Consider the following 22225-nt stretch of genomic DNA (forward strand, 5'->3'; position numbering starts at 1 on the left):
ATAAAATTAATTACGTTATGTTTATACATTTGACTAATTAACACTGACTGTTAAACATTAAACATACCTGGGTATGTAATAAAAATTGGCAATGTAACAATTTCACACTGATAAATGAGGTCGAACTGTATACAACAACAGAGAATTTAATGTTCCTCTTTAAATTATACAACCCAGGTGTCCAATTTTTAATAGGTTTTCTTTCTTTACCTTTTATTGATTTCGGTAGAGCCCCCTACTGATGATTTACACAACAACCTCTCTTTTATGCTGAAGGTACAACCGTTGTGTTTGAATAACTGGACATCGGCCTTAAGGAAAAACAGCTTGAATTGTTAATAGTAAGCATTCAACAACAGTTACATATATTTCTTTAATGACCAAAAACAATTCTTTTTGTCGCATTCATGTGCAAGAAAACGTGTTATTGGTATGATTGTACATGTAGTAACATTGCAACTGTGTATTTGTCTATATTGGCCTTGACTTTTTGTGAATTCTTCATTCGGTTTAATATGTTTTTATGCAGTTGAGGAAATACTGAATACTTGATGAAAAATTGATGTAAAACCATTTTAACATGTTTTATTATAAATAGATTCTTATACGATTATATTTATATCCAAACTAGAAATACCAATTATCATAGGCTGGATTATTAATCTTGAATTGAGTACAAAATCTTCAACACTTTAAGTCATAATGAACTGATAAATTGCCTGACAGATGGACTAACTAACTGACGGACCAAGAGTCTGACTGACAACCGGGTCAAAACATCATACTTTCCGCAACTCCCTGTGTAGGGTAAATTGGAAAGGACATCGTTAAGCTTTCTCTAAACAATAATAACAAATTGTTTTATAAAACTTGTGCTGAGGAAAATAGATAGTTTATTGTGAAAAAGTATCTTACCAAAAGATAAGTATTCCTTTGATTCTTTTTAACAAGATCGAGCAAAAATAGTTGAATAGTTCATTAAAAGAATAAACAAAAAATATACTCAACTAGATCGTTCCCGTTGCGAGCAACGAGTGGGTCTTCCGTCCGATTTTTGAATAAATGAGATAAAATCCTTCACTTTTAAGACTAAATTGTTAATCAACGCAAAAAAAAAATGGGAAAAAAATGTTCGGCACCCGAAGCTTGAACCCGGGTCGCCTGGGCACATGTCCACGACTTTAACGACCGAGCTACTCAGACTCTCGCTTCAGGACTTTGATGCTTAATATCTAGGGAACACATCAATCGATTTCAAAACAAATTACATATTCTGATTCAGTAAAAGAGTCTCTATCAACCCATTAGAACAATATATTAAAAGCAAAAAGTTAAAAAAATCGATTTTTTATATTTCCTTCCAGTGACGACCGGAAATGACGGCGGACGTTTTTATGACCATGTTGCATCAGGTAAAAGTGATGTCTATCGTCACTGAAAATTTCAGCCCTATATCTTTATTCGTTTTTTAGATCTCTAGCCGACAAAATTGACGTTTAAAAATCGTAAACGGACGATAACTTCCGACCGGAAGTGATTATCAAAAAATTGAAACGGCGGTACAAACTTCTGATGCCGACACATCATCCCTCAAAATTTGAAGAAAATCGAAAGAGCCATCTTCGAGAAATCGCCTGCACAAAATTTGTAAGACAAAAAAAGAATGAAAAGAATAATAAGAAAAGTGAAAAAGAAACAATAGAATAATAGTAGGGTCTTCCGCTGAAGACGGAAGACCCTAATAATATATGCTTTAATTTGAAGACACACTATAATCAAACGTAAAAAGGAACTTTTATTGTACTCTTTTAACAACCAAATTTATAACTTGCTTTTGTTGAATGATGGAGAGTCGAATCATATTTACATTTTCGTTTATCATTTAATCAATATTTAAACAAATTTTGTCAATACCTGTTCTGTGGACATGTATTTTTCTCCACATGTTTTAAATCAATGACATTGTACAAAGAACGACGGAAAATATTTTCAACTACATCACTCCAACCAAGGCATAATCTAGTCAATAATAAGTATTTTTGTCAACCAAATTTTTCCATAAATATAATACATAAGCATTTCCAAGAGAAACACTTTTATTAATTTTGCCCAACTTTGAGCTTTGTTACTACAAGTAATTTACCCAATACAAGTAACTGAATCCAAAATATTCCAATGAGTCCAAGTTCATTTGCAATGAAATAGAACAACAGATTGCGTTAAAGGTTGTTTATTCAATGAACCCAATTTGTATTGTTTAAATTGAAAACAATAAATTAAAGAAAAAAAAATTATTAAATAAATGACAAATTAATTTGCAATGGTGGGGTTAAAAACCGCCACGACTGAAAGACCTTGGTCTTGAAGGATCCAACCCGAGGACTCATTGGAAGAAATATAAAATATTTCTAGTTTCTTAAACTAGCAGAAAATTATTTGATTATGATAAAAAGCATAATGGATAAGAAGTACATGTACAGGTAACAAGCGAAATATATGAGGGAAAAACAACAAACAAAAAAACAAAAACAAAAATTAATTATTACATGTTTATGCTATTCAATGAAATATGAACGAAAAATCCAGGTGGATTATGATATGTGGTTCACAAGTGGGATACTTTAACCAATGAGTTATGATAATATACAACCAAATAATAAATGCAAAAAGTTTAAATAATTGTAAAGTTTCTGACATGACCCTATAAACATTATGGCAGAGCAAGCCTTGTTGACCTCTACCAAGAAGTATGTATAGACCTTAGAATATTTTTCTTATAAAACAAAAATTAGATAAAGCATCCATTGTTTACCACTATTACCCATAATAAACATACATCAACTTAATAAATTATTTGTGTAGCAAATCTTGTTAACCTTTATCGAGTTATACATCGAACAATTAGCCAATAAAATGATACCTGTATAGAACTTACTTCCAGAGCAAAACTTTTGTACAGTATATAATTCTTAGTGACACAAACAGAGCAAGCCTTGTTGACCTCTATCAAAACTCCAACAAAACAAACAATCAACAAAAATTAAAAATACTTCTATAGAATATAAACAGAATATAATACAGAGCAAGTTTTATTGACGTTTTTCAATGACTGTACGTTTACAAAATGACAAGTTTTATATCATTTTAGCATTGGCCTCAGGCATCAACTGAAACTCTCTCCGTAACCATTGTAAATTCTTGAAAACGACGTTATCAGAAGAGAAAGACTGCGAATAGTTTTATAAGAATATACAGAATTGTTGCTTAATTCATGGATATACCACATTCACTTTAACTATTAAGCTATATACTGTATTCCATGTGGTTTATCAGTAATGGCGCTAAAAGCCTTCTTTTTGGGTTCTTCTTCCTCCTCCTCCACTACGTTGCGATAATCATCTTTGCTTCTGATGCAACAGAACCACAACATACAGATCACAACGGTTACAAACCCAAATGTAGAGAACCCGATAAGAAGACCGATAACTCCAAACCTTGCCGGTGGATTTGATTTGTCAAAAGTCTGAAATGAAGATTAAACGTACGAATTGATTCAATTAATTAATGATTTTGTTTCAGTAGTAGTATTTCATATAAGGTTTTAGAAATAAAAATCAATTTTTCGAGCGGTTGTGTAATTTTTAAAAGGTAAATTGATTAACAAGGGATGATACTCATTGGTGGTAGAAAATCATTATCCACAAAGAACAATGCGATGATCGATCGCGTTACACCAACACAACATTTCTCAATACCTTACCACCAAAAATGACAACTGGTGTGACATATATAATTTAATGATCAACTCTCATCGCAAGTGGTTTTTCGACTTGTTACCTTGCCATTCTGTCCAATGGCCTTTCCGTCTTCGCTGTACTCCACAAACCACCATGGTTTAGTGGTGGTCTCTGGGATTGTGGTGGTGGTTGTTGGAACAGGTGTTGTGGTGGTTGTGGTTGTAGTTGTGGTTGTTGTTGTCGCTTGTGCAAAATTATCTGAAAACAACATTTACTTTCCAAAACATAGATTCCTTACTGCAACCATAATTCTGTGTGATAATTTTATTTGATTCAACTTTCTAAAATTTTCGTTTCCATACCTTTGCATAGATAGTTAAATTGACTGCCACAACCGTAGTCTGCCCAATCAAAATTCGCAAATCCTCGGTTCCGAAGTCGAACGCAAAGTTCCGAGCTGCCCCTGCTTGGTTCTGAGGACCCCCAAGGATCATTGTACCAGGAAGAGGCATACGAGCCGGAGGTTACCACTGTCCCATCCTCGTGTACGTAATCACCAGACAGAGATAATCCGAACCAGACGTCTCCTGTGCTCCTGTGGAGAGATGTAAATAAATAAGGAAAATTTATGATAAAAGAATGTTTCCATACCATTTCCCTGTCCCCGTTCACCATTACAGGTTGACGTCATTAAATATGTGAACGTGATAAACACTACTGAAATTGTGAAAGTAGATAAGATGATGAAAAAACAAATTTGTATGATGAATTGTACATAGGTAAAAATCGTTTTCAAAGGAAGAAGTTAAGAAAAAATATTCATTTAATTATTGATGATAATTCCTGTATTTTATGCATAAAGATGATAGATATATCAAAAAAAACAACTTGACTAAAAAGTGCTAGTTTCCTACCCGAACGTTTGTTGAACAGTAATGTATGTGATTGCAGCGGCGTTCAAAGCAGAGGATTTTAGAGAGGCTAATTGCATCCCCATTCCTTCACATGTTGACTTTCCAGTACTCCAGTCACCAATTACATTGGGATTCAGGTAAAAACCTATGGCAAAGTTATACAAAGTTAACTAGATTTCTTATAGACTACCTAAACCTATAAAATGATACCCGTGGTACAAAACGAACGGATATTATTATGACTTTTTAAAATTTCTATACAAAAACTGTATAGCCATGATCTGAAACATTTGAATGCTTCCATAAATGAGCATTCACATGTTCATATTTTATTTTTTTATTGCCTTAACTTTTTTTTCTTATGTATAACCCTGTGTCATTTATTATGCCATCAATAGTTTCAGCTATCAAGGTCAAGATCTATATAAAGTTATTTTTATTAGGATGAACGTTTATTGACTTTATTATTTTTTTAATGATTTTTTCGTTGTTGTTGTTTTTGAGTTTTGGGGGGTGTTGGGTACATTGTCTGTCATAATTGATTTACTAAATCTTTTTTCTGCACTCTATGGCAGCAAGGAAGTTGCACAAAGTAAAGCCCTTGAAATATTGACATTTGAAAATAAATTTTTATATCAATTTTAATATCTTTTAAAAGTAGATATCAAGACCTCATGGGATAAAACGCTTAAAAGAGACAGTAGTTATTAAGGATATTTTCTTTACCTCAGATATGAAAAATGTTTGTGATTGATCATTGTTTTCATTTGTTTAAACATTTAAAACATTTTATTTCATCGGGTTTTTTTTTTCCTAAAACATGAAGGTCAAATTTATTTCATTAATAAAACTATTGTTATTTCAAATTTCATCTTATTAACTAGATCTTGCTATAATAACAATTTCTTTTTAATGACAGTTTTCTGTATCAGTTTACCTTAACCGGTTTATAAATATTTATAAATATAAATATGTCTTTTTTGCGGTTTTTTATTTTGTTGATTATACTGTGAAGGTCATTAGACAAAAAGTAATGCACCTTCGCACAAAAAGTCCTCTGTACTACTACAATCGTGATGTTTCCACAATAACCCTGCTCCCCACTCCATTTTAACACACGCTTTGGTGACATCATTAACCGGGGTAGAACTGTCTTTCCAGGGTGAATTGTAAAATGATCCCCAGGAGAGTGTAGTGCCATCCATCCATTTATACACCATCGTGGGCTGACTAACGTCTCTCTCAATGCCTATCCATACGTTTTTGTCTTTTCTGAAATAAAAAAGATTATACTATATTGTACAAAAATGTATGTATTAATACTAATAGATAAGTCGTTACTAACTTATAATAATGATATTGTACCACCTACATGTAGTTGATTTTACCATAGAAAATTCTTCAGTATTCGACAAGTATTTAATATTAGAATAACATATTTCACTTGTTGAGTCACGTTTTATTCTTTAGGCAACATTCTTGTGTAACTGTGATTAAATTTTGACAAAAATGCATTAAATTTGAATTTAATATAATTTGAGAGAATTTTTCATCTCAGGATATCGAAGGGCTTAATGATAGATTTGATCACGGCCCGACCAAAATTATTACCACATAATAATCAATGAAGGATCCTTTATTACTTTTATTTATATCATTTTCAGAAATTGTACGATTAAATATTTGACTTTAAACAACCAAACCCAATCTATATTTGACTGTATAGTAAAAAATTAATACGTAGTGTTATCACAGACAAAGACACTTTAAAATGTCAATATAATAATTTCATACATATAAGATGTTCTAAATAAAAAAGTTACTTGAATTTATCATCTTCAGTTAAATGCCGAGTTTGTCTCGTATTTATAATCGCAATTATTAATAATTTACAATATTTCAATTGTGTATCTTTGCATGAAGATATTTGGAGAAAATAACTGAGAACAGATTTCCATGTCCTAAGAACAAGTTATGAAAACGATTGATTTAAAAATAAATAGTAAAATAAAGTAAAATTGAATGCGCATCTCAGTAATACTTGTAAATTAACTATGTACGTTTGTTTACCTATACTATATTACGCTCTGACCATTGGTGTAATTATATAAAGTTTTAATATAAGAAACTGGCAAAGTCTTCGCCTTTAAAGTTCCATTTCATTTATCATCTAGAACAAACTGTTAATCATTTGATTAAAATGACACCAATTGCTTGTGGAGAAATTTATTTAAAATAGCTGTATTCATGTAATCTGACAAACCCAAAAAGTGTATGGTAGGCATTAGGAACGACTTTGCGGCCTCCCAGTCCGCCTGAGTGTGGAACATTGCCAACCTCATTCCCAAAGACTCACACTGTGCTTTAGCAGCAGGTACTGTAATGTCTGTGGATTTACCATAGTAAAATCCTAAAATTTAAAATTTTCAATACTTAGGAGTACGTTGCCGAAAATCAATTGATAGTGTTTATAGTTACCAAGACTTGACTATTGTTTGTCTAAAATTAAAACCTAAATTTCTTAAAGAAGCAAGCTATTCATTTTAAAAGATGAGAAGGGTAACCCATGCTGTCAGAACTGTGTAGGAAGACGAGTACTTAAGTACTCAACGCTACCGAGCATAGTGAATGCGTACGTTCTAGAAGCAAATCAATAAACAATAGTTGACTTTAATTTGTCAATTACGTCAGTATGACTAAGGAAAGGAAACGATATTCCTGATCAAGCACTTGATTTTCTGAAGAAAGTTTACTTAATCTATGGTAATATTTACTTTCCTTTCTTTACAGCTCTTTCTTATGTTGTTCGCTGGTCCTTTAACGGTTTCGACGTTCAGCTTGTGTTTAATTCTTGTAGCTTGTCAATATTTATATTCCTTTGATAGAAATCTAATAGAGGTTGCATTTTGAATAATTGATAGTTTTTAGAATGTTTAATCGGCGACAAAAATATTTAATCATTTTTTATTTATATGTATTTAATCATCGATTTCTTTTTCTATTAAGAAATCAAAATTAAAATGTGCTTTAAAAGGTAAAAGATGATTTTCTAGTCATACTCAGAAAGGAAAATTACCAGTGTAGTTTTAAGTTCGATACATTTACAATATTTTAATACTGAGTAAGTTTATCAAATTAATACCTTAAAAAATATAATGAAATCTTGGATGGCTTAAACAATGTTACAAATTGGTTTAATGAAACTGACTTTTTTATTTTTAATAATGTTTCTGGCTTTCGAGTTTATTTTATTCATTGCTCAAAAAAATCCAAAAGCCCTTTTCAGCACCCAATGTTTTAGAACAATAGGGTATCAACTTGTATCTATATCAGGGGCTCGTTTCATAAAAGGTCGTACGTCAAGACTAAAAATTGGTTAACAGTAATCATTTCTGCAATAAGTCATTTAAAAAAGTTTTTTGATACATTTTCCTACTTTTTTGATGAGGAAAACGAGTTTGCAGCCACCGCCTTACAAAGTTACTATATCTAAAATTGAATATCAAAATGATTATGTTAAGGGGGCGTGATGGTTTTTGGTCATTTTTATACGGTATTGATCTTCTTTAGAAGAAGAGCTCTATATAAAAATTTAGGAAGTTACCCAAATTCAAAAGTCAAAACTGAAGTATATTTTTGTCTTTAGTTGCTAATAGTTTATAAGTAAACAAATTAAATCTAAAAAAAATTTGATAGATCTGATAGTTAATTTGTTGACGATCGAGCGTCATTAGTTTCAAATTTAGGTGATGGCTCCTGACACATATTCATATTTGAAAAACTACTGAAAAGTGTGAAATTCTATAAAAATTCATTCTTCATCGTACTTTTTAAAATGATTATCTTAATTGTTGCGACAATATAAGTTGCTTTCTTTGGTAACTTTGATATAAGAAAGCGTTTCAACTGCTCTTTTAAATCACACTTTTTTAAACATGTTTCTTCATTAATATCTTCACAAATAACAGAATATTGGGTAGCTCACTACATATAGACTTGTAATCTTTAAAATCACAACATCACGAGATGACAAATGTATTTTTATTGTTTGCATCGGTCTATTTGGTTAAAGTTTGTGAATAAATTGCAGATCACGCGTGGGTCTTTTTTTATATTTACTGAATCAAATTGTAATTCATAATTTTTTTTATCCCAATTTGCATTTTCCCCCTGTTTTTGTTTGTTTTTTATTGTTGTTGTTGTTTTTTGGAGGGGGCTACAATGAATTGAATATTGCCAAATTTTTAAATGATATAACGATATAATGTTGTGTGAATTTTTGCATAATATACGCAGACACGTCTTTCAAACAACTAGATTTTGATATATCAAGAGTAAAAATATGTGTTTACAATCTTCTAAAATAAGAAACAAATAAGGATCGAGAACGTATCTTTACAACTCAGTAACGTACATGCATAAGCCCTTGTGTTTATGCTTCAAAATGTTGAACATTATTTTTTAGAAAATGTTTCATAAAATCCAGTTTATACTATTTTCTACTATTTAATCTTATTAAATATGTTCTCAAATTATGTTCAGTGTACAATCTATTGCAGTAACATTCATCATAATTATTGCTTTCCAAACCACATTGTATTCAAATAATTGGTTTTTCAAATCAAGTTATGTATACAGATACATATATTCACATCTACAAATATATAGATATTTTTAATTACTCTTTTTAAATGAAAATAATTGTTTTATTGCTCTTTCTATTTTTGTTAATAAGGCAGAAAAATTAATTTTAAATAGGCCAATAAAAATATATATATAACTAACGCCTGGGAAATAAGATGACACAATTTACATCTTTGAATATTTTGTATAATGTTTTTAAAATTTTGAATTACCGTGTATGAGGAGTAGTCTTGTACCCACCACGAAGCACAAAATCGTCACGTGCACACCAGACATGGCCTCACGTGCCTAAATCAGCTAAATAAGAAATTAGGTTTCAATTCAATTTATAGGAAATTTTCTATTTGCAATTCATGCATGATTAACTAATCGAAAACTGCTCAAAGAAACATTAATAATTTCCTTTTAATATCTCGTAAGGTCATGGCATGATCTATTGATTGCATTTCAAGGTGAAGTGCTTTGTTTTATATTTAAACTTTTTGTCTAATATCCTTACATTTACAAACCTTTTGTACACTTTAATTAAAGTTACAATGGTCTAATAGAAAACACTGGTAAGGTTAATCTAAGGAAAGGACGTAGTAAAGCCCATTTCCTATATAAAAAAGGGTTTTTATTTTATTTATTTCCATATATAAAGATACTTCTTCCTTTCGCGCCGCACAATTTTTTTTTAGACAATTGTGGTTTTATTTTTTTTGTTTTTTCAACATGGGTCTCGCAAGAAATCGGTGGAGGAAATTTTTAGCATAGGGTGAAACAAGTGTCTCTTAGCATGGTGAACACTACCTTTGAATTTTCATCAATAGAGGCCGGATCCTCTTGTGCATTGTTGTACTCGTTGATAGCAGCTGATGTAAATGAGATAATTTTTTATCCCAGTTTCCTCACGCTGATTTTCAAATGTTTCAGTTATCTGATACGTTGAAACTTGGAAATATTTTGTAATAAAACTCTTTGGATATGGAAATCATCTAAATCGGAACACCCATTTTTATATGAAACGTAATAATTAGAATCTTCAAATAGTTAAAAAACAAACTTATTTAGGGTAAAACCTGTGTTGCGATACTTTTAGGCAATATATGCCGACTTCAAACAATAATTGAATGGGGAAACTTTGCAGGTACTCCCTGACAAATGGCTATAAAATGATCCCTATTATTTACAAAGATATGAAATCGCATGTTGACACAACATTTTTCACAAGCATACTTACTTTTATTTCTAAATAAGGGTAAAATTTATGATTTATGGCAGAAATTATATACGTATGCGTTCTTAATGTTATTTTATGTGTACATGTATATACATTATCATTAACATTTAACAAACTCAGGGATTTTGAATAAGAAAGCAATTTTAGTTTTACAAAAGGTTGATCCAGTTTGTCAGAAATTTGTGTCACGCATTTTTTTTTCATAGTTAATAAAAACAACTTAGAAACTTAGTAAAAGGCCAAAATATTTATATCTTTTATGTTTGTTTACCTACGGTGAGATTCAGCTTACATGTTCCAAAAATTCAACATCTTTATTTTAAACCCCCCCAAAAAATGATCTCCTAATTTATTATGATGCACTAAACTACATCTTAGTGTGTTAAAATTTGAGATCTAAAAATCAAAAGATAATCACTAAAATCTAAAAAGTTTTTTTTAATTACTAGTACCCCAGATAATATAAGATATATAATATCTATTCATCAAAAAACCTACCAAAAAGTTAACAAAGTTGCAAAGAGATTTAAATTTGAAATTTTATTCTGTTTAGGTGCTATAAACCTTGTTTTAAAAGAAAACCTTTATAGAAATTGAACTGCTGGCTGTTGCATAATCGTCACTCGAACATTGTTTAAGGTGTTGATTAATGATTTTTATTAAGTGTAAAATTTGCGGCTCACAGTCGGTGGAACTAAGACAAATACTTGAAGAACAAACCCCTAAAGAGAAGCGTTGCCATTAAGGCGTGTGTTTGCTTCTTCGTGTCTCCCTTGTTATGGAAAACTGCCAATCTCATTCTCATCTTGTTTTTACGATTGGCATATAGTCAGTCGATTTTCTAAAGTAAAGACATAAAAGAGAATACGATATTAGTATCTATTATAGTACATGTACTTCTCTTTATGAATGAGTGGTCGGTTGTGATGTTTAATAAGTTTGTAAATGTCGCTAAGGTGAAGTTTTGCGGGGGAAATGCTAAATGATGTATTGACATTTATTGTTGCTGTGAAAAAAAGAATCAGACAGTTTTTATTTCAAATAAAAAAGAAAATGTTAAACAAATCAACCGCATTTCTGTTTATCCTGCGCGAGTTTAACAAGTGTAACGCAAGTAAGTGTCCTTACTGATCTTTATAAATGACACAGGTGAAAGTAATGAAATTCTGTGAAATTTTTTTTATTATCATTCAGTCACTCTAAAATATGTTTCCTGTGATCCCCTCCAGAGGGAAATAATGCTAAGTCCCCATATCAACTGTCCTTTAACTTAAAAAAACTAATGGAGCCTTAATTATTTGGCCATGGCGTCCTCTACAAAAATGGATTATTGGGTATCAAAAATTGTACATGACATGTGTCGCGTACAATTTTGATCCCCATTAATATAAATTTCTGTAAAGGACGCCATTGCCAATAGTTTGTGCTCCATTAGTTTTCAAAGTCAAGCTTCAATTCTGTTAACACATTTGAGAAGTTTACTATCACTGTTGGGCAAATTGGATACAATGCTGTGATTCGGAAGGGATTTGAGGTCTGTTGGATTCTTTACTAGCATCTTTTTAGTGACAAGACTGCACTATGGAACAAGAAAGGGGCAATAAAAGCATCGGCCTCTCGCTCTAGGAGTTTTGAATTATACATCTGTATTAAACGGAAGTCTTATGTCTTGGCAACGAGATGGCCTTCACTTGCATCGCTTTATACGCTAAATAAAGGCACTTCGCCTGCACTCTTGACCTACATGAACTATGCGTAAAACCCCTCAATGTATGCACAAATAATATAAACAATTCTCTAATCTACTGAATGTTTAAAGGGATACCTTTGTTTTGCTGTCACTTGTGCCCTAGATCAATACAAATTAACGTATTGTAATTAAATATTGACAGGTTTGGATCAGATATTTGTCCACTAGAAAGTTAACTGCATGGTTTGGTTTTGTTTCATATTCAAGTAAAATATTTTCAAATGATTATGTGTTGATGCAAATAAAAAGGTATCATTTAGAATGTTAATATCCCTAAAAATCATCTTTATGTCATTAATTTTTCATATTTTAAAACCTACAACATTGTTTTAAATTGGAAAAAAAGCCCATCTCAAAATGTTGTTAAGTGGGGTAAAATATACTATGAACCAACAAATTAAGTAGATCTATAAGAAGGGAAATGGTATGTAACTCAACATTGTCTCTTAAATGGAAAGTGAAACAAAAATACAATGAATTGATTGTTTAAAAATAAAACAATTGCGAAGCAAGATTTAGAATTTAACAACGGGGAAAAAACTTCAAAACAGACACATTTATTATAGTTTAAAACAAACTTGACCAGATAATCATGAAAATTAATCATTCATTACAGGATAATCATGCTTAGTTTTTCAATGGTAAAGCATGAAATATTCTTAAGTGATAGATACATATATGCATGTATTATATGCATTCTTTGATTTTCATAAACTGTCAATATTACTAATGCAGCTCTCTTGCTCTCTTCAATCTATATTATAAACAAAAACCTTCTGATTTATCATTTTTACATGATTTTTGGTGCATTCCAAATCAATTTTGGAAGTTAAATAAGGCTTTGGGAATACTAAATCACTCCGTAAAATACACCTTTTATTGCTTTTTACATTAACTGTGCATTTGTAAAACCCTAGACATGATATATATTAACAAAGTAAATCATTGGTGTTACAAAAGAATAGATGAGTAAAAAGGCCTGACTACAGACAGACATTGAATATATAATTATTTGTTCAAATTATATATATTTATACATCTATTATTTCATAACACTTTTAATAAATTTTATGAATGCAGTATGATTTTAAATTCCATGTGTACTTTATGATGATAATTCCTAATTATACATACAGTTTTCAGATGAACTTGCTGCATATTCTCTCTTGTCTTTATCAAGAAAATAAACAAAACAAACAAACCTACTGAATTTATAATTTTTTCTTGTTTGCACATAATCTATATTCAAAATATTAAACAAACATTTTATGTTTTCAATATCTTTTTATGCGCTTGTTTTATTTATTAAAGGTTAAACAGCACCTTTATACACATACACAATTTTTCATTATGATAATCTCTAATAAATTAACTGTAACTGGAGGGGGGGGGGGCACTTTTCTTTTCTGTACAACTTAAAGATTTTGGATCATGACCAATTCATTAGACCTACAAAACCTTTACAGATGCATGTACTTCTTTCTTCGATTCATTTTTTTAAAAGGGAACTCGGCAAGAAAAACTTGACAAAAGTTCATTTTAAAAGAGAAATGATCTGTAGATACATGTACACGTAAAGAAGACCTTCATCTGTAGACACCTTTTAATTAACTTTACAAGGACATCAAAAAATTTTGGGTTGTCATTTTTATATTAAGCTCTTAATCAAGGCATTAATTAAGGCAATAGATAAACTATTCTTGAATAATTGACAAATATAAAATGAGTTAATGTTAACTAAGAGTTACTATTTCCTGGATGTCGATTTTGCACCGTAAAAGTCTTCTTCAGCTGATGGGAAAGCAAACGTACGATATGTCTGTGATAACAATTATGTATTCACTATAGACCAAAAGTGAATTGTTATAAGGTTTCCACAAAAACGGAACAGTGATAGTGCTAGTTTGTTTCAATCTTTCTACAACGGCACGTGAACAATTGCTTTCTAAGTAACTTATAGATTTCTTAACACTTATTATCATCCTATTTACAATGCATGTAATAAACAGATAAGAAAAACAAAACACGAGAATTAAAAATGCTTAAAAAACAAATACATATATTCATTATTCGCATACGTAACACAATATATACATTTATCATTTTCATATCCACCAAAAATGAAATGAGTGAGAAATGACTGATATGTCTAACCTCATACATGTACTAGCTAGCATCAATTCCTATGTCAAATAAATTTTGTGAAAATCAAGTGATTCGTAATCCTATTTCTAAGCAATGTACTTGATTCCGTGAGGTTTTGCAGTCACTGGACAGGCTGTTTCAGTTTCGGATTTCTCCTCTTCGTCTTCTTTGTCGTCTGCTCGGTGAGAGGTGTTGATGTTTCTCGTGCAACAGAACCAACCGATGCAAATCATAACGATCAGAAACCCAAAGGTAGAGAATCCGATGACAAGACCACCAGCTTTATACCTTACTGGCGGTTTTTGACTCGGTGAAAATCTGAAATGAAAACGACGCAATAAATTAATGAATAACAAAAGTAAACTGTTAAACAATTGTTCTACCAAATAAAATTTTCAAAATTCCTTTCAGTATAGTAATTTTATTTGATAACATCTTTAAAATGATATCATGATTAACTGTACGGGACTATTTATTCATAAGATATGTACGGGACTATTTATTCATAAGATACAAAATGGGGTCTTTGTTTATTGAATACTTTAATTTTATATAGTGTTTTTTGTATGCATTTTTTTATTCATTTGCGTTACAAAAACAAGCTTATTTTAGTATACATCCGCATTTATTAAGTAATTCTAATTACCTTTATATCTTTTGTTTTTTAATCTTTTATGGGAAAACACGTTAAAAATGAAAGTTGTACATATAAACTTGTATATTAAAATAGTTAAATATTTAGCCTCCATTTTCATAAGGATGAAGTCTATTTCTGATAAGAAGGGCAGAGGGTCTTTCATTTGTTAAATGTTGATATATTTTGCAAAATGAAATTAACGTAAATTAATGCAAACTTACAGTCATACTTATTCATAACTGTTACACGTGTTTGTTGAGTTGTTTTGGTCAATATATTGTAGACACTTTCAAAGACTGTTTGATGGTGGTGCATGGTTATTTTTTAACTATATTAATCTCCTTGAAAAAAGAACACTGTATAAAGATAAAGAAAAATATTCAAATCTTAAAGCAAAAGTATTTTTTACTAAATAATAGATAATTGTCAAATAAATGTCCTAATTACATTTTAAGGAGGGTTCGATGGGTAGTCTGTTGACCATCCAGCCCCCCTAGGTTTTACCTTCCCATTTTTCCCGATCGCATTGCCGTCATCGCTGTACTCAACAAACCACCATGGTCTGCTAGCTGTCGTCGCCGGGGAAGTCTGCACTGAATACATATCAATCCATTAATTATATACTATAAACAAAATCATTTAATATTTGACAAAAATTCATGTTGCGTGTTCGATTTGATTATCGAGAAAAAATTCCAAAATGATAATTTCACTGAAGATATATTTTTTTGTTCTTCACCTTGTACGTTGAGGAAACAAGTTCCTAAGAAAATGCAGGTTGTAACTGCACGGACGAGGAGCATATTGCATATTGCTCTGTTATCACAGTTCAAGACAAATTTGTTGCAACTAGATTAAAAAACTAATTTATATGAGTTTGCTTTCAAATGAGATATATTTATTATTAAACTCCAATTAATTATTGTTTGCTTGCTACGTAACATTGTAAAGGGGTATTCATTTTGATTCTAATATGTATTGATTGAAACTATATGCATGTATTGTACAACGTCTAAAAATAATATTCTGAAAGCTTTTATCCATCTACAAAAGTACAATTAATTCTGGTTAAATTGCGTCGAACTTTATTTTTTTTCCGTAAGTAGTTGAGGTTGATTTAAAATTATGTAATATACATTTCTCATCAAGACTGAACATTTTCTTAAATATCTATTAATAAAATTTTATTGTGTTTATATATAACTGACAAAACTAAGTCACTTCTAGCTGGTTTCAATTAATTTATTCGCGTGTGCAGCAAGAGAGAGAGAGAGAGAGAGAGAGAGAGAGAGATAGAGAGAGATAGAGAGTGTGTGTGTGTGTGTGTGTGTGTGTGTGTGTGTGTGTGTGTGTGTGTGTTACAAAATATTTCTAAGTTCAAAAAGAAATCTTACAAAATACATAGATTTGCTTCCCCCTAATACCTTTCTTTACTTTTGGGGAGAATTTATTCAGTCTGTAAAATGTATTTTGTGTTTAATTTGATCAAAAATGTAAACGTTAAATATATGCTTCCTAATTGTAACGGCCGACATCCTTGCATTGCTGCATCAGCTTTAGTGGAATGGTATTATAACAGGACTAATAATACAAAGGTAACACACGCTACATATGTACATATCTGGCACAAAATTGTTTTATTTCAGTGAGCTGATTAATTAGAAATTAGGACACATGAATTTGAGGAGATGGGGTTTGTTAACCAGTTAACTTCGGAAGACATTCTTAATACGATTGAGTCAATTTGATAACTTTTTTTTGTTCTTACAGTTCATTTGGAGAGTTTTCGAGGTTCTTTATCAACTAAATTTCCCCCATGGAATAATTTTGAAAAGGTATATTCGGAGAGCTTGAATTTAGCAGAGTAATGATAAAATGGATAAGATTGACTTAGTAAATAGCGTATGAATCCCTTTTCTTAGCCTAAATCCCTAAAAATGTATACTTTTGTGTACTGGAGTTTTGTGTGGTAAAGTAATTTGAATAGAGATCGATATATTTGAGTAAAAGAAAAAGATAAAAGTGCTTGCTCTGATGTCATACTTGGCAAATGAGGCCCTTGCGATTGCATTTGTCAAAATCATTAAATTGATTTGCAATTGACTAGTAAGCAATTTGTTTTGTTGTTAGTATTATACTACAAACATGTTGTTAACTTCAAAAAAGTCAAAAAATGTCATTGATTTATAAAAAAAAATTAACGATCGACAATCATTAAAATAATTTCTGGCACCTAATAAAATTTTGTTCTTTGTTGACTTCTGAACAAACAGTATATTTACTTAAAATATTTACAACATTACTTGAAATGTATTTCGATTAAGAAGAAAAACCCGAGCTTCCTTGGAAGAATAGACTTAGGAATATTGATACCATCATTTAATAAAGTAAATAATTTTCAATCGATGAATATTGAACGGCGTGTTTCCTGTATAATTTTTGCAATTAACACCGGGTCAGATAATTATGCCAGTGCCAATGAGGCATTTTTTCATCCGTCTAAAGCGCACTTTCCCAAAAAAAAGTATTTACCGGTATGTCTTAAGATAGGCCAATGTGTTAAATTTTGTCTATTAACCACTTTTGTCACAGTTTGTCTCACCTGGCAGTTGTAATATCAATCTTTAAAGACAAGTATTTTACGGGGAAATTACTGTTGCTATGTTTATTCAAAGATATGTAAATATTACCCTACAAAACTTTTTAAAGATCCAATGGGAGTTCGAATATAATAAAAGTATTTCCTGCAGGAATGATTTTCAGACTGTAGTATCTATAGCTATCTTATTTAAATTGTATAATAAAGGTACAATTTTATATCTTATCTGACAGGTGAAATAAGTCAATCACAAAAGTGGTTATTGTTATGAACTCTTTCAGCACTGGTCTATTACATGTCGAATATGAATTTTTAGAAATATGCACCTTAACTAGGACTGGCGCAAAAATGTCACCTTTGCGCTGGCATAATTACAGGACCATCTGTAGATAACATACTTTCTCTTGATGTAACAGTGCTTGATAATCATGCCAGTACAATGATTTGTCTGTCAATTTGTGTTGGCATCAACTCATACATGATCACTATAATCAGAATCACGTTTGTTTGTTGCAGATGGAGAAGTGGGACTGTTACAGCAGAGATCTTGATGGCCGCCAATCTCATTGGAAATTAGAACAACATTCTTATCCAGCTTTTGCAATGGGTAACATCCTTTTTTGTTGGCAATTTCTTTAACATGTCTGGGGTTTTTTCTAAATTTGCACTGCCTTAGAGTTCCATATCCCTCTTGGTTTTTTGTAAGGATGTTAAGTCCCAGTTTACATACGCCATTTCATAGCTCTTTGCTGATCAGGTCAATTCTTGTAACCTTTTTGTTCTTTGGTACATTTTTGTTTTTTAATAGGTTCTAACCTGGAGCAGCTACATTTTATATAGATGGTTTTCTTCATTTCTCTTTTCCTCGTACAATTTAAATGAATTTTGGTCAATGCCAACAATACACTTCTGTAAAGTGTATTACAATTCCCCATATGTGAGGCTATTACTCCGTCCAGATATACCTGACTGCGACATGGTGGTTGTAAGTTTGACCATCTACTGAGAATACGACGTCTTTGGGTCATAATGATCATGATACCAGTCAAATGAGCTTGATTCTTCAGATTATGGTGTTTTTTCTATTGAATCTTCAACTCCTCGTTGCCCATTTTTTCGTTGTTTTTATGGCTGTGTCTCTTTAGATTTCCATTATGCTCACCCCAAATAATAAAACATCACTTGATAAAAGTTCCAACTATTGTTATCATTTTTTATTTTTTTTTTTGCATATGTTAATGCACAGCATAAAATATTGTAGTAAAAGCAAAAGTAAATGTTGTATCTTGCTTTGATTATGCTTTCATTGACTGGTTTTCATTCTTCTTCTCTAAGGTACGTATTCCACTATTAGTATGCCTTTGCTCTGTTGGTCTCCCCAAAGTAAATGTTTACATTTTCATATGATGATCTTGCATATCTGTCAATCAGGGAAATCTGAAACTACTCCTTTTTCTACTACTTTGATAACAGTTCATAAAAGTCGGCATATTTCAGAGGGTTCGTGTAAAAGTTGTTTTTGGTGAAAAATAGAAAAAATGGACTCTACTTTTGAATGGTCCTATTGTTACCAATTCTTTGTCTGATTCTTGTTATATACGATCAATCAATGTGTGGTGTAGGGTATTGTAGCCTTTACTGTTATAGCTGCAGTTTCTGATAGTAGTGCCCTTTCTCTACAGAGTACCAGAGGTTTTTTGAAGAGAAGATTCAACTGGCGATGGAATCGCTTTTAATCAGCTACTGTCACTCAGTTTTGAAAGCTTTAACATAGACTTCATAAAATAGAATTGTGACATGACTTATTTGGGATTGCAAGCATCAAGTTTTTACGAACATTTGTGTTTTAGTTAAAAAACATTCATCTATCCCGGATCAGTATCCCCGTTGACTGGATTCCTTGAGAAAGCTATTTGTCAACTTTCGGACTGAACTGTTCCGCCACCTAACGGTGTCAGAAAACAGACTGTCCCCTTTTGAGACATTGCCTTAAAATTATTTCTGAATACAACAATTTATTCCATGAAAAGGCATCGAATTTTTTAATGACAAGAAAATGATTAGCATTTTGAAAGAACGTGTCAAGGTTTTTGTTGAAAGATTTACAAATTCTTTTCGAATATGACATGTTCACTCCACTTGGTTTTCATTCCCTCACTGACTATCTTTTAATGTGAAGTATTTTGGTTCCAAGAATCGGTTTTAGAACCCCAAAGCTTTGAATTTGAATAGTCATCTTTAGGAAAATGTTCCGTTACAAGTGTTGAAACTTGGATTTTTTCATCCTAGAAATTATTCAGATAAAAACTGCCATTGCAGTTTAATTCATTGGACCATGGTTAAATGCTTGGCTTTAAATTCATAAGTAATATATATTGAGTGGAAAAGAAGGCTTTGAATTGAAGCCTTCAAATAATTATATGAAAGTATGTTATAAACATGATTGAGCTAGTTACCAGAATTTTTACTTTTATCGGGTACTTTGATTTCACCGAAGCATATACTAGAAAAAGAATTTTCTTTTATGGTGGAATAACACGTTCATCATCACTAAGTGGCTGACCTCTAATCGAAACGACATTTGGTTTTATCGACATTGTCATATAACTTAGTCTGCAGCCGAGTGCATGGAGTGGAAAAGGTGTCAGGCTTGTGAACCGCACATCCCGAGTTCAAATCGCGCAGGGGTTTTTGTTGTTACTGAGTTGAATTTTGTAGATATTCATTTTTTTTTATCCCCAAACTGCAAAATTTTTGCTTATTTGATATAAGTACAGTTCATTTTATCATTATATCTTTCATAATCAAATAATCTACTGTTAATTTGAGTGACTTTTTCCAAGTGTGTTATTCCACCTCAAAAACGCAAAATATAAGTGAACGGTCTTGAAGTTCATCGCCCAAGAATTTTAGTAAAGAAAAAAAAAATACCGGAAAGAAGCCTATTATACACATTTTTTATTGGTGTATAAAAATAAGGCACAATGACACAAGTGATGACGGTTGATGGTTTGCATAAAGGTTTCAACAAAAATAGTTAGTTTAATCACAGGCTGGTCATAACAGGGCAACAGATTTACCTTTTTAGTTTTTGAGCTCATAGCACTGTACAGTATCTTTTTACAGTATTTTTTAAAATAAAATTCCACTGGTTTTTCATTGGATATACAAGTTTTGAATATCAGCATCTCAAAAGACAATTCTAATTGTAAGATTTCAAACATGTTAAAAAGATACATATATATTGTTTTCTTATTCTTAAAGAAAATAAACTTAACATAGACAATAACAAAGAGTTAAAATATTCATATAAACTCTAAAATTCATCTCTAATTTCTTTTAACTGTGTAAATTGGTTTTTTCTTTGTTCGGACACTTTCACCAAAAGTGACACCATGATAAAACAGTTAAAAGCAGCCACAGTACCTTTACATCATATCTGAAACATGATTTGAATACAAAACAATAATATCTTCAAATAAATTGATCTATATATAATATACATTTACATATATATGTGTGTATATATAACTTAATATGACAGAAAATTTGTTCATAACATCCATTCATTCATTTAGTCTCTTTAATATGTACAATTTACAATGAAAAGGACGTCCATGATGAACATGCACTGTATGTCATTAATTTCATGAGATGACAGACTCTGACAAAATCATATCAAAAACTTTTTTTGTACAAATCAATCTATCAAATCTAATGATAAATATAACTCATTAAGAAGTCATTTTAAAAAACAAAATTTAACCATTTCTAGAAGTTTTGGACAAAAATGATTAACACAGTAAATATAGCATCATGTTATAAAATTTATAAATTGGCATCGAGTGTCCATTTTCAAGGTCAGAGCTGTCATTTTAATTAATACTTCAAGATCAAAGCTTTATCTCCCCTTAATATTAAGTATAAATTTGGTGTATATATAGTTATATAAACATCTGTACAAATTATTTACACTAAATGTACATAAAATCACTGGGACTTGGGAGTTTTTAATTCCATCTATCACAATCGTCATGAAATCTATCATGTGTAGCTACTATTGATCATCATTAGAAATGGTTTGTACACTATATACATATCATACAGTATTCTGTTGAGAACATTCATCCTAAGGTTTATATGTATATGAACCATGTGAGTATCATTGTACTGTTACTAGTTTGATCTCCAATGTTTCCGTGCCGTGTCTTAATACCAAAACCAAAGATGACGATCCTATTCAACCACTTAAAAAAAAAATAAAAAATGTTCTGAATTTTTTTTTTCAAAATCAGAACCGCTTACTATTTTTAAATCATTTGCATAAAAAGAGATAATTATATTGTTACTGAAAGAATTTTTGTAAAGGAAATTTAAAAAATAAGAGGAATAATGAGCAAAAGGGAGCTAAGTTGTTATTGCTGAAAAAAATTCTTTTACATTGTACCATACCATTCCCCATTTCCTACTTTAAAAATACTGTACAAAAGATAAATGCAATCATACTGAAAGAGAAAAAAACCGGTCCAAAGCTCAGAACATATTACCCCAAAACATACCTGACAAATGCTCATTTG

At 31.0% G+C, this 22225-nt stretch overlaps 1 protein-coding gene across 1 annotated transcript; it reads right to left on the reverse strand.

Annotated features, from left to right (window-relative positions):
* Positions 1–1973: 1973 nt before the first annotated feature.
* On the reverse strand, positions 1974–9621 carry LOC105348538 (sperm receptor for egg jelly). The gene is made up of 7 exons (XM_011458010.4): positions 9508–9621; positions 6915–7061; positions 5691–5923; positions 4652–4796; positions 4100–4332; positions 3838–3995; positions 1974–3523 (listed from the first exon to the last, which is right to left on the reverse strand). Exons 3-7 carry the CDS (start codon positions 5869–5871, stop codon positions 3299–3301), a joined length of 942 nt encoding a protein of 313 aa, XP_011456312.4. The 5' UTR covers positions 5872–5923; positions 6915–7061; positions 9508–9621; the 3' UTR covers positions 1974–3298.
* Between the last annotated feature and the right edge of the window lie 12604 nt (positions 9622–22225).

The sequence above is a fragment of the Magallana gigas genome, chromosome 2 (genome assembly GCF_963853765.1).
Source record: "Magallana gigas chromosome 2, xbMagGiga1.1, whole genome shotgun sequence".
Taxonomy (NCBI): domain Eukaryota; kingdom Metazoa; phylum Mollusca; class Bivalvia; order Ostreida; family Ostreidae; genus Magallana; species Magallana gigas.